Source organism: Castor canadensis, chromosome 4, assembly GCF_047511655.1.
Source record: "Castor canadensis chromosome 4, mCasCan1.hap1v2, whole genome shotgun sequence".
NCBI lineage: Eukaryota > Metazoa > Chordata > Mammalia > Rodentia > Castoridae > Castor > Castor canadensis.
Genome location: NC_133389.1, coordinates 185,523,252 through 185,535,578, shown reverse-complemented (window position 1 = coordinate 185,535,578; position 12,327 = coordinate 185,523,252). Strand labels below are relative to the sequence as shown.

Sequence of the window (12,327 nt, the reverse complement as noted above, 5' to 3'; positions counted from 1 at the left end):
ACTTGGCTCCTTCTCTAACGACTCAGCCTCTTAAATTAAAGAATTCAAATACCTAACCCAATTATTCTCTACTCTCATTTTATTTCCCAATCCTTCCCTGATATTCAAAGAAAACTTAAACAGGCAGGGGGTGGCCCTCAGACCCCCCAGGGAGATCTTGTGAAAATGGCATTTAAGGTATCTAATAACTGAGATGACGTTTGAGACCAGTAAAAGGCCCAGTTCTTGGCGGCTGCCCTGAGGCCACCACCTCCAACTTCGAGAAGGGCCGGACAACAATGCACACCTCCAGGGCCTGCTTCAAGTGCAACCAGACAGGACACTGGGCAAAACACTGCCCTTCACCTCGCCTGCCACCAGGACCCTGTCTGCAATGTGGCCAGAATGGACACTGGAAGGACAACGGCCCCTCTTTGTGTCTGCAAGGTAGGTCAGTCTCCCACGCCCACTCTCAACAGAGAGAAGGCCTCATGGACCTCTTGGGCCTGGCAGCAGAAGACTTATGTGGCCCTGGGACTTCGGCCCCCTTCAAGATCACCTCAGAGGAGCCCAGGGTAACCGTCCAAGTAACAGGTAGGCCTCAATCACCTACTTGGTGCTACCTGACTTTTCAGGTAAGTGTTATTCTTTACAGATCCCCATGGTGCGGGTGGATGGTCTCATCCACCAGCCAAAAAGGAAAAACAATTTTATTTAAATTTAAAATTCTTGTAAAAGTTAATTTTAACATACAAGTTACAAAGTAAACAACTAGAAAGGATATAGATAGGTATTGAGAGAAGTTGAAGGAAAAAGGAATGGTTTTTTGAATGAGAAAGGATATAGTAAATAAGGTTTTGTCCTAAAGATTGTTTCAAATAGGAGAAATAAGGACAATTCATCAAAGGGTTTAGTATGTTGTATGAAGGTCTGAGCAAGTTTTAAGTGTATAATAAAAGCTTCAGTGTGTGATAAAGTTGAAGTTGACTATAAGAAGTACTACTAAATCAGAGTTCATTTACGTATTTACTCATGCAAAGGTCTCTGGGTCTATACTTTATCTAAATATTGTACAAACTTTTGCAGAGTTAAAAATGTCACTTTATATAAAACGATGAGCTAAAGCTCTCTTTTATCCAAAAGTGCTACATTTAACCTGCATCCTGACAGTCAGCCTCCATCTGCCCTTAAAGATCCCACAAACCCTTCCCAGCAACTAACCTGGTCAGTCTTGCCCCAAGAATTTAAAGACAGCCCTCATCTTTGTGGACCGGCTCTAACCAGAGACTTATTAGATTGCACTAGCCAGAGGCCACCCTTCTTCAATATGACTTACTTCAGTGCAGAGCCAAGAACTCCTCACCTGCAGGGCAACTGAGTCCTTTCTAAAACTTTCTGGCCTCCAGAGGTACAAAGTCTCCAGGAGAAGGCTCAATTATGTCTCCCTCAGGTTACCTACCTGGGTGTGTTCTTAAACGGACAGACTCGCTCCCTGAGTCATGAGGGAAAAAACCACTAGTCCTCTGTTTCCCATTCCCCCATACCATAAAAGCAGCTTAAAGCTTTCTTGGAAGCTACAGGATTTCACAGAATCTAGATCCCTAAAAATATGCAGCCTTTAGCAGACACCTTTTTATGTTCCTCCTAATATTCCTATTTGGGTTTTAAATAATGTATGGCTACCCACTTCTCTTAGAAAACTTGCCTCCGACAGACTCTGCTTCTCTAGCTGACTATCTGCCTGATCTTAACCTCCTCCGGGAACTTCTCAGACAGCATGCAGACCAGATCCTGCCCCACCCTCAGAGGGCCCTGTAGCAACTTCTGTTAAACCAGGGGATCTTGTTCTCCTCAAGGATCTTCAGCCCTCTCCATTGGGACCTCAGTGGACCAGCCCTCATCTGGTCATCCTCACAACGTCCACCGCTGTCCAGCTCAACGGTGCTTGACAGTGGCAGCACCTTTCAAGGATAAAATGTTGCCCACCAACCTTAGACTCTTCCATAACAGCAAAGGATGAGTACTCTTGCATACCGCTGGGCCCCACACGGCTACGCCTCTCCCACAAACTCTCTCCCTCTTCCTCTCCTGCATAAGTTCTCAGTCCTCATTTGGCTCTCAATTTTCTGCCATAGGTGAACTTACCAACAACTGGCCTTGTCTACAAATGAAGCCCGGGAAAAACCGTTAGCCTCTGCTCCTGGGGACCTCACAAATTTCCAAATTCCCCCCCTTAACAACGCCCCTACTCAGCACAAAGCAGCTAGATCTATGGGTGTCCATAATACCAACAAAAGGCTGGAATGTTAGGTCCCTGGCATTCTTGGGGCAGGCGAAAGGACCTGAGGCAAACACTGAAACCAGACCCTCTGACTTATGACTGCTTGTTTCTCCCTGCCTGATTGTTTCTCAGTTTGCAAAACAACTCAGGAACTGCCAGTTACTCAACTAGCCAGGCATGTTGACCTGTTCCATCTGGTGATCACAGATCATCAGAGACCAGAGACTCTCTCTCCCTCCCCCATGGCTTGGCCCCTCCTATAAAGCCCACTACCCATTTTCAGCCAAGCTGCCTCACTCTGAACCCAAGAGTGACGGCCCTGTGGTCTGGTTCCAATAAACCTTTCCTTTCCACACGTGGCGTGGTCTTTATTCAGCAGTACCTTACATCAGATATCCGAAACAAAAGGCTTCACCTGCAGGTACCTGAGCATTACCAAACATCCAGTGCAGCTATTTTGATTCTTGCGTCTGGCCAAAGAAGACTCAGGCAAGAAGCAAAACATGAGAATAATAACAGAGTTTATTAAGAATAGTAAAATTTATAAAGACACTTTCAGAGATCAAAGTGGGTCTTCTCAGAAGAAACGTTGAGAATGACAATCATTTCTACATCTGCCCAAACTTTCATTGAAGTCTAAGGGGTTTGGAGCTGATTGACACCAATGTCTCAAGAATCACAGCACATTCCATGACCCATGGCAACCTAAGAAAAACCCATGAGGGTAGGGAGAGAAATTTTAGAGTATAATGAGATTATAAGGACATGGTAATGGACAAAAAGCAAATCCCAAAGTAGCTCACTTTAACATGACCCATGGCAACCTAAGAAAAACCCATGAGGGTAGGGAGAGAAATTTCAGAGTATAATGAGATTATAAGGACATGGTAATGGACAAAAAGCAAATCCCAAAGTAGCTCACTTTAACTGGATTAGACAAGAGGGTTTTTTGGTTTTTGTTTTTTCATTTATAGCAGGGATATGCTATAAATGCTGGCATATGCATGCCAGAGCAAAGCAGGCTTTTTCCCAGTCGTTACGGAGTTTCACGGGGACGGTGAAGCCAGAAGCCTAGACAGGTTTAGCTTACAGCGTGTGAGCAAACAGGCAGAGAGAAAGAACAGGGCGCTCAGCACGTGCGCACTGAACCAGGATTCTCCATCTTGGGGTTCCCTTGCACCGCCCCCCGCCCCCAGGCTGTGTCTAAGTGCGACCTCCCACAAGCAGTCTGCATGTCCCCAAGGTGATTCATCTTAGGACGCGGGGGAGGCACAGAGGGCACGACGCACGCGCTCTTTCCTTACTTTCAGATCCTTGCAGGTCAGCGTGGGGAAACTGAAAATTTACTTTTTTTTTTTAAGGATTGCCACGTGGCCAGGGTCTGAACGAGCCGGAACGGTGAAAGCAGAGCTCTGGCCATGCGGTGCGGCCGCTGACGCGTGGAACGCTACCGACCGGCTCAACCCCGGTCGCCCCCCGCGCGCCCCGCGCCCGCCGCCAGACTGGGCGCAGGACTTCCGGTCCCGAAGAGGCCGTGCGGCGCAAGGCGCATGCGCGGCCCCAGGAACCACACCCCCCCCACGGCCTCAGCCAATCCCAGCGCACGCTGGTGTGGGGGGCGTTGGGGGAAAGTGCGCGGGATTTCGCTGGCTGGCGGGAGCGATGGCGGCCCAGCGCGGAGCGCTCATTGTGTTGGAAGGCGTCGACCGCGCGGGCAAAAGCACGCAGTGTCGTAAGCTGGTGTCCGCGCTGTGCGCCACGGGCCACCGCGCTGAGCTGCTCCGTTTTCCCGGTGCGCGGGCGGGGCGGGGCGGGGAGTGGGCGGGCCGCCTGGCCAGTGGGTCCGCGGTCCCCCGCGGGTTTAGTTTTTGTAGTTTTTGGTGCTGGACTTTGAGGTCCACGTCCCCTGCGTGCTCCTCTGCACCTCCTGGGTTTGAACTCGCGACTTGTACTTGCAGAGCAGGCCCCCTGCCCCCGAAGCCACACTTGCAGTCCATTTTGGACACGGCGGGGAGGGGCGGGAGTCTCAACAACTTTCTGCCCCGGGCTGGCTTGGAACCACGATCTTCCCGAATCCAGCCTCCCCGGTGGTTAGGATTGCACACGTGAGCCACCGTGCCTGGCTCCGTGTTTTAGTTAAGTAAAGCCGGGACTCTGAACATGCGGTCAGTTAACACAGTGGCAGGGAGTTGGGGGCGGGGAGCCTCGTTGGACAGGCAGTCCAGTGGCTTCTGAAGTCACGACTTCCTCTGAAACACTCCTCCCCGGCCTCTGCCATTGCTGCGTCTTCAGGAAGCCGTGCAAGCCTGTCTAGAGAGTTAGCAGATAAACCTCGACAGTTAGACCTGAGCCCAGCATGAGAAAGTAAGTGCAAGTTACATTCTAATTTTGATGGAAAACCTGACTTCATTGGTACTTGTGTTTTTTCCTAGAACGATCAACGGAAATCGGCAAACTTCTGAGTTCCTACTTAGAAAAGAAAAACGAACTTGAAGATCACTCCGTGCACCTGCTTTTCTCTGCAAACCGTTGGGAACAAGTGTAAAAACTGACCCACTCCTTCCTTGTCCCAGGAGCTATTCTGAGCAGGCAGCTGTGATTCTGAAGGATGTGAGGGGTGCTAATGTTTGTTAGGTCTTGACTCAGCAGCCTTGTGAGTAGAGGGTGCACAGCTCCGTTTTACTAGAGAGCACAAAAAACGGCTTTTCCACCCCTCTTAGAACTTACAGGCTTTTCTGTAAAGGTAATTTTAGGTATACAGAAAAACTGATCAGAAAGTGTAGTTCTTTTTTTTTTTTTAAAGTACTGGAGTTTGAACTCAGGGCCTACACCTTGAGCCACTCCACCAGCCCTTTTTGTGAAGGTTTTTTTCGAGATAGGGTCTCACAGAACTATTTGCCCAGGCTGGCTTTGAACCTTGATCCTTCTGATCTCTGCCTCCTGAGTAGCTAGGATTACAGATGTGAGCCACTGTGCCCAACTACAGGTCCAGTTCAAAATGAAGAATCATCCTAGTTCCAACCCCAGTACCACCGAAAAAAAAAAAAAACCCCAAACCAAAACAGTATCAGATGCAGAATGAGCCTGATTATATGTTGTAGGCCTGCATTATTATCCCACCTCTTCTGCAAGGGCATAGGTTTTGCCAAATCACGTACATTCATACTTTGTCCAGCTTTTCTTGGCTTGAGAGTTTCTCTTTCAGTGTTATTTAACATTCCATTATCTGGATGGCCAACAATTTATCCACTCACTGAAGAATGCCTTGGGCAATTCCAAGATTTTGCAATTGTGAATAAAGCAGCTATAATCATTTGTGTGTAGGGTGTTTTTTGTTTGTTTTTGTTTTGGGGCAGTACTGGGGTTTGGCAGGTGCCCTATCACTTGAGCCACACCACTAGCCCTTGTGTGTAGGTGTTTGTGTGAACGGAAGCTTTCACCTTATGGTAAATACCAAGGAGCCTTACTGCTGGTGTGTTTGTAGGGAACAGCCAAGTTGTCTGCCAAAGTGGCTGTACCGTTTTGTATTCCCACCTTTTTTTTTTTTTTTTTTACGTGTCATTGTATTCCCACTTGTAATGACAGAGTTCCACTTGCTCCACATCTTTACCAGCCTTTGTCGGTGTTCTGGGTCTTGGTTATTCTAATGTACTGTTTTAATTTGCATTTTCCTGATGATGTGTAGAGCAGTTTAAATGCTTCATTTCCAACTACATAGTCAGGGTGAAGTATCAGTTAAGATCTTTGGCCTGTTTTTTTTTTTTTTTTTGGGCAGCACTGGGGTTTGAACTCAGGGCCTCACGCTTGCTAGGCAGGTGCTCTACCACTTGGGCTGCTCTTCCAGTCTTCTATGTTTTGGATATCGGAGGTATTGCATTTTCTCGCACTCTGGCTTGTCTTTTGTTTTCACTTGATAGTGTCACACAGTAGAAACTTATTTTGTTGAAGTTCAGCTTCTCAATTCTTAAATGGATCTCGCCTTTGGTTTTACAAAACTCAAAGCCATCCAGGTTTTTTTCTTGTTTTCTTTTTCTTATTTACTTATTTTTTTTCCTTCAGTACTGGGGTTTGAACTCCAGGCCTACACCTGAGCCACTCCACCAGCCCTTTTTTGTGAAGGGTTTTTGGAGACAGGGTCTTGTGAACTATTTGCCCGCTGGCTTGGAACCTCGTTCCTCCTGATCTCTGACTCCTGAGTAGCTAGGATCACAGGCATGAGCTGCTGACACCCGGCTCCACCTTTTTCTTTTTAATGAAGGTTCAGGGCCAGTGAAGCCAGTTCAGAGGCTCAGGAGCATTGTGTTTTTCAGGCCATGGATCAAGGAGAAGTTGAACCAGGGTGTGACCCTTGTTGTGGACAGATACGCATTTTCTGGTGTTGCCTTTACAAGTGCCAAGGAGGTAAGTGTTGCATGGCCTCCTGTCAGGATGTCAGGTGTGTGGACCACTGACCTGCCCTCATCTGGCGTGTGGGTTACCTCAGGAACATACCTGACTCCTGCGTCCTTTTCCCTCTAGATTAATTTGGCGTTGAAATACTTCAGAGACACAGCTTTTATTTGGGTGATTGTTTCATATGTATATCCAGGGTAGTTCATTTGCGGCATGTGTTTTTAGTACTGGGGTTTGAATTCAGGGCCTCAAGCTTGCTAAGCAGGTGCTCTACCACTTGAGCCACTCCTCCAACCCAGAACATAACTGCCTTCTCTGAGGTTCAAACTCAGAGACTGACGTGCTGCCTGCTGCGCCAAGAATACACTAGTGAGTTCTCATACAGGCTGTTACGCTGCAAGCAGATGCTGGATTCTTATTTTCCTGACCTCCCTCCTGTTCAGTGGGCTGTTGATCTCTGCCACAGCAGACAACATGGTCATTTTTTCATAAATGTTCTAGTACTCATCCAAAAAATAACTTTAAAACCATAATCTTAAAAAACTAGCACTCTGTAGTGTCATTAAACAGTGTTCAAACTTTTTTTTTTTTTTTTTTTGTGGCAGCACTGGAGTTTGAACTCAGGGCCTCATGCTTGCTAGGCATGTGCCCTTACCGCTTGAGCCACTCTGCCAGCCCTTTTTATTGTGATGGGATTTTTCAAGATAAGGTCTCATGTGTTATCTGCCCAGGCTGGCCTCCAACTTCGATCCTCCTAATTTCAGCCTCCTAAGTAGTTAGGATTACAAAGTGAGCCACCGGTGCCAGTCTCTACATCTCTTCCTTGCATTAACATTTTAACTTTTTTTATTTTGGTTGCTGGGGGTATAGGTCAGTGGTAAAAGTGTGTGCCTTTTACCCACCTCTGCCTCCCAAATAGCATTATAGGCTTGAACCACCATGCCCAGCTCATGAAGTGGTAACTTTTTGGTGGTGCTGGGGTTTGAGCTCAGGGCCCCATGCTTGCTTAAGTGGGCATTCTACCACTTGAGTCATTCTGCCAGCCCTTTTGTGTGTTGGGTATTTTCAAGATAGGGTCTCAAACTATTGCCTGGACTGGCTTCAAACTGGGATCCTCCTGACTTCTGCCTCCTAAGTAGCTAGGATTATAGGCTTGAGCTGGGCGCCCAACTCAAAGTGGTAACTTTAGGAAAGCTGGGCTTTGAACTCAGAACCTTGTGCTTGCTAGTACCACTTGAGCCATGCCTCCAGCCCTATCAAAGTGGTAACTTTTTAATTCTTTCATTTCTTCATGTGTTAGTTAGCTCCACCCCCCCCCCAATGTAGTACTTGGTTGGTACAATAAGAAAGGCAATGGCCAGCAGACTGTGGGTGTGTTCTCTGTTGTCCTCCTGAGGCACTGCAGTCCTCAGCTTGTGGAGGGGGGTGGTGGGGAGGGCCTTTCTGGGCCTGTCTTTCCTCCAGAAGTAAGGACACCATTTTTAGCTAGTTGACAAGACGAGTAAGTGGAGACATGCAAGTGAATTCAATCCACCAGCCCCGGCAGGCAGTGACTTTCCAGGATTCTCAGTCTCCTTCATGTCTTCCTGGCAGGTTTGTGGGTAACAGGTCACAACCAAGGTCCCTATACGTTGTCTTGAATCTGCTTTCCACCCCAGCTTCCCAGGCTAGGTGAACTCCCAGAGTCTGTATACAGGTGTGCCTTCCTCCTGGGCAGAAGACCTGAGCTATGTCACAGGGTCCACATCCACTGTAGGGTGTGGGTGCTCAGCACATGAAGCTCTGGTGCTATTCTGTCCACTAATTGTATCTGCAGAGGAAAATTAGCAGGTGGCATAGGAGAAGACAAATCCAAAAGAAAACAAAAGATTAGACCCCACTCAGCTTTCTTTCTCTAACTGTTCGGTTCTTTCTTGGTAGAATTTTTCCCTGGATTGGTGCAAACAGCCAGACGTGGGCCTTCCCAAACCTGACCTGATCCTGTTCCTTCAGTTACAATTGGTGGATGCTGCTGCAAGGGGAGAGTTTGGCCATGAGCGCTACGAGAATGGGATTTTCCAGGAGCGAGCATTGCAGTGCTTCCAACAGCTCATGAGAGACACGACTTTGAACTGGAAGGTGAGGCCAGAACTGCTGGAGATCAATGAGAGAGAAGGGGTGCAGGAGTGAGGTTGGTGAGAGAAGGGGCGCAGGAGCGAAGTCAATGAGAGAGAAGGGGTGCAGGAGCGAGGTCAGCGAGAGAAGGGGTGCAGGAGCGAGGTTGGTGAGGGAGAAGGGGCGCAGGAGTGAGGGTGAGAGAAGGGGCGCAGGAGCAAGGTTGGCGAGAGAGAAGGGGTGCAGGAGCAAAGTCAGTGAGAGAAGGGGCGCAGGAGCGAGGTCAGCGAGAGAAGGGGTGCAGGAGCGAGGTTGGTGAGGGAGAAGAGGCACAGGAGTGAGGGTGAGAGAAGGGGTGCAGGAGCCGTCTCTGCACAGGTGCTGCAGTTTGTCAGGTTTTTCCACTGTGGACTTTGGGGCAGAAGTTCAGAGGTGTTATCCAGGCAGATTCTTTCTTCTGGTGGGGCTAGGAATGTCACCCAGGACCTTGCCTACCCCTGGGTCGTTCCCACAGCCCTGTGCCGGCAATTCTAAACCCCATGAATTACGCAAAGCACCAAGACTTTTTGTCTTCTCTGGCAAGCCAGACAAGACCTGGGGCCCTGTGATGCACACGAGCCTGCCTATCACAGACCCCTTTTAGACGTGAGGCCCAGCTTGCTCCTGCATTTCATCCTCTGCAAGGCTTTAGCTACAAAACACCATCATTCAGAACATGAAGTCCTACAAACTACTTTACACTTTGCCTTCCATCTTTATCACAGGAATGGTACTTTAGCTCACTGTCCTTACACTTAGGCTGTGCTGTCAAAATGGGGAGCTTACTGGCTTCAGTTCTCAGACTTTGTCTTGTCCTTTCAGTCCATGGGAAATGTTTGCTGACTTCTTCCTGGTCTCCCTGCCAACCTTAGGTGACCCTGTAGGCACCTCCTCCTCTACAACAGATGATAATGCCCTTTCCTTAAAAAGTCTGGAGCTCTTCTGTGCCCCCTCCTCTGTGGAGCCCCACAGGGCTGCACTTGACCATCTCCTTGAGCTCAGGAACAGCCCATGGTGAACTTCCTTTTGGGCCTGCTTCCTCTAGTCAGTGAACTTGCTTCATTCCCGGTCTGGATAGCCATCCTCAACCTCTGCTGTCCTCCAGCGATTTCACTGTGCCCTTGCAGTGGATGTCAGCACTGCCACTTCTCCATACCTGTCCCTCTCTCCCCCTCACCCCTTCATCCCACCTCCATGTTCTTTCCTAAACACTAGTTGCCTGTGCCTCTTCAGCACAGCAGCCAAAGTGGTCCAGATGGGTCAGGCAGTGCCTGCACTGTCCATTTTGTGACTATTACCTGCAGAACTCCTATCCCACTGGGCTCCTCCACCAGAGCAGGGGCCTGGGCTTCAGCCCAGCACCTGAGCTGGTGCTCAATGGCCACAGACTAGCTTTGCTATTTACCATGTATGGTCTGTCCTTTGTGTTAATATTACATTTCTCCATAATTTTGAAGAGTTTATCCTAAAGTTTTATGGCTTGTTTTTTAAGAACAGTTGACAATGCATTTCCTTGAAATGCTTATTTTCTTGGGCAGTAAGCCAGCCTAGAGCTATCCTGGAGCACTGTGTGGCTCAGCGGAGGCTGACAAGGAGGTGGCATGTGAGGAATTAGCCCTTCTTGTACAGTCCTACCTCACAAGACACTTAGATTTCATATGCCTCCTTCAGCCCTACAGAGCTGTGGGCCCTGGCCCAGACTTAAGAGCACAGGAAGACATTTAGGAACACTGGCACTTCTGTGTAGTTCCCTCTCCTGGCTTTCTGCTGGCAGAGAGTTTTCTCTGGGGGCCTGCCTGCCCCGATTCCTTGTGTTGCTCCTGCATGGGAGTGGCACAGCCTTCATCTCCCTAGAGGACAAGAAGCAGACCCACATTGGGACAGGTCCTGCCATGCCGCTTCTGCTGTAAATTTCCTCACATTCTGAACAGCGTCTGAGCAGATGCTCTGGAGCAAGCTGATGCTGCTGTCCTCACTTGTCACTTGGGGGTACAGGCACTTGGGCTGGCTTAGGAGCATGGGCGGTACGTCTGGGCTGTGGCAGGTGTGCAGGCTGCTTTGTACCAAGGACACCATCAGCCCACGGTTCAGAGAAAGGCGTGGCTGAACAGTCCAAGGGGGTGTGCGTCAGCCCTTTCAGGGTCCTGGCCGCTTGAAATCACCATGTGCATTGAGACTGTGGAAGGGGTTAACGGTCCTTTTTCTCTGCATCCCCTGTGGGAACAGGTGGTTGATGCTTCCAAAAGCATTGAGGATGTCCACAAGGAAATCCGAGTGCTCTCTGAGGACGCCATCCTCACTGCCACACATAGGCCACTGGGAGAGCTATGGAAATAAATTGGGGCCCCCACTGCAGATGCTGCCCCCTGGAGTCCTTCAGGAGGTAGGGACTTGTACAAGGCTCATGCAAGACGTGTTCACCTTTGACATTTGGAGCTATTTCCTGGTGGCAGAGATCTGCAGGCTCCCTCTCATGACCTGGAGCTGGAGTGCCCCGGAGTTGGTGGCATGGATTGCCGAGCAGTGCTGTAGAAGTATCTTCCTTTGCCAACTCCTGTACCCTGAAGCTGTTAGTACAGTACGACGTTTTCTTACTGAAGTTTACGTCTGAGCAGTTTCGTTGAGCTTATTGGAAATGGCAACTAGCTGGAATTCCCTTGAGTTTCTTACAGGCACTAATAAAAATTTACCGGAAAACGTGTTTGTGGAAGGCATCACTATCCATAGATGCTGGCTGTGGACTGAGCTGGCCTTGAGTGGGAATCTCTGTCCTCAGTGAAGGCCTTGCCTGCTCAAGGGGTCTGCCATGGGTTTGACTGTTCCCAACTGTCCAGGCTCTGAGCCTCTCACATCCTGACTTTTTTGAACACACTGATGTTAACTTTGCTCTTATTTTGTTACAACCCTGGAGCTTAACTTTTCACTTGATTCCCTTTTAAGTGACCCCAAGATGAAATGACTTGTTGACTTGTAGAATCTGCCCTACATAGACCACTTTCTGGGTAGAGAGCAGTGTAGGGAATTCTAGAAGGCAGGCCCCCTATAAAAGGAAGTGACATTTGGGTAAACACGAAGGGCTCTGCAGATGGGATTAGGTGGAGGACCTCGAAGTAGAAGATTGTCTAGGTGGGTCCAGTGTTGTCAGGGGTCTTTCCCTAGCTACTCAGGAGGCAGAGATCAGGAGGATCATGGTTCAAAGACAGCCCAGGCAGACAGTTCCCCAGACTGAATCTCTTAAAAAAACCCATGACATAAAGGCTGGTGGAGTGACTCAAAGTGCATAGCCCCTGAGTTTAAAGCCCGGTACCGCCAAAAAGAAAAAAAAAAAGCACAGCATTTGAAGGTGTGAAGGTGGAGCAATGTCAGCACCTCTGGATGCTGGTAGATACAGGACATACCTTCTCAGAAGAACCGTCCTGCCAAAGTATGGTCTGGACTTCTGCCCTCCAGGGCCATAAGAACAAATTGTTCTAGTGGCTGAGTGTATCGTGTCTCTTGAGAATGCCTCACCTACTGCACCCAGCCCAGAACTGGCCCTCTTG

At 48.9% G+C, this 12,327-nt stretch overlaps 1 protein-coding gene and 1 long non-coding RNA gene across 3 annotated transcripts; one reads left to right on the top strand and one right to left on the bottom strand.

The window, feature by feature from the left end:
* Nucleotides 1-2,762: 2,762 nt before the first annotated feature.
* LOC141422705 (uncharacterized) lies at nt 2,763-3,792 on the bottom strand. The gene is made up of 2 exons (XR_012447465.1): nt 3,565-3,792; nt 2,763-2,965 (listed from the first exon to the last, which is right to left on the bottom strand). It is a non-coding gene; the product is annotated as an uncharacterized lncRNA (long non-coding RNA).
* An 80-nt stretch (nt 3,793-3,872) lies between these two features.
* Nucleotides 3,873-11,514, top strand: Dtymk (deoxythymidylate kinase). Of its 2 annotated transcripts, XM_020157704.2 has the most exons (5): nt 3,876-4,052; nt 4,693-4,801; nt 6,571-6,661; nt 8,573-8,770; nt 11,012-11,514. In XM_020157704.2, the coding sequence occupies exons 1-5, from the start codon at nt 3,923-3,925 to the stop codon at nt 11,120-11,122; spliced, it is 639 nt and encodes a 212-aa protein (XP_020013293.1). In that variant the 5' UTR covers nt 3,876-3,922; the 3' UTR covers nt 11,123-11,514. The 2 variants fall into 2 exon arrangements, 1 of the variants encoding a protein (XP_020013293.1); XR_012447464.1 differs by lacking the exons at nt 8,573-8,770; nt 11,012-11,514 and having other exon boundaries at nt 3,873-4,052; nt 4,693-4,913.
* The last annotated feature ends 813 nt before the right edge of the window (nt 11,515-12,327 follow it).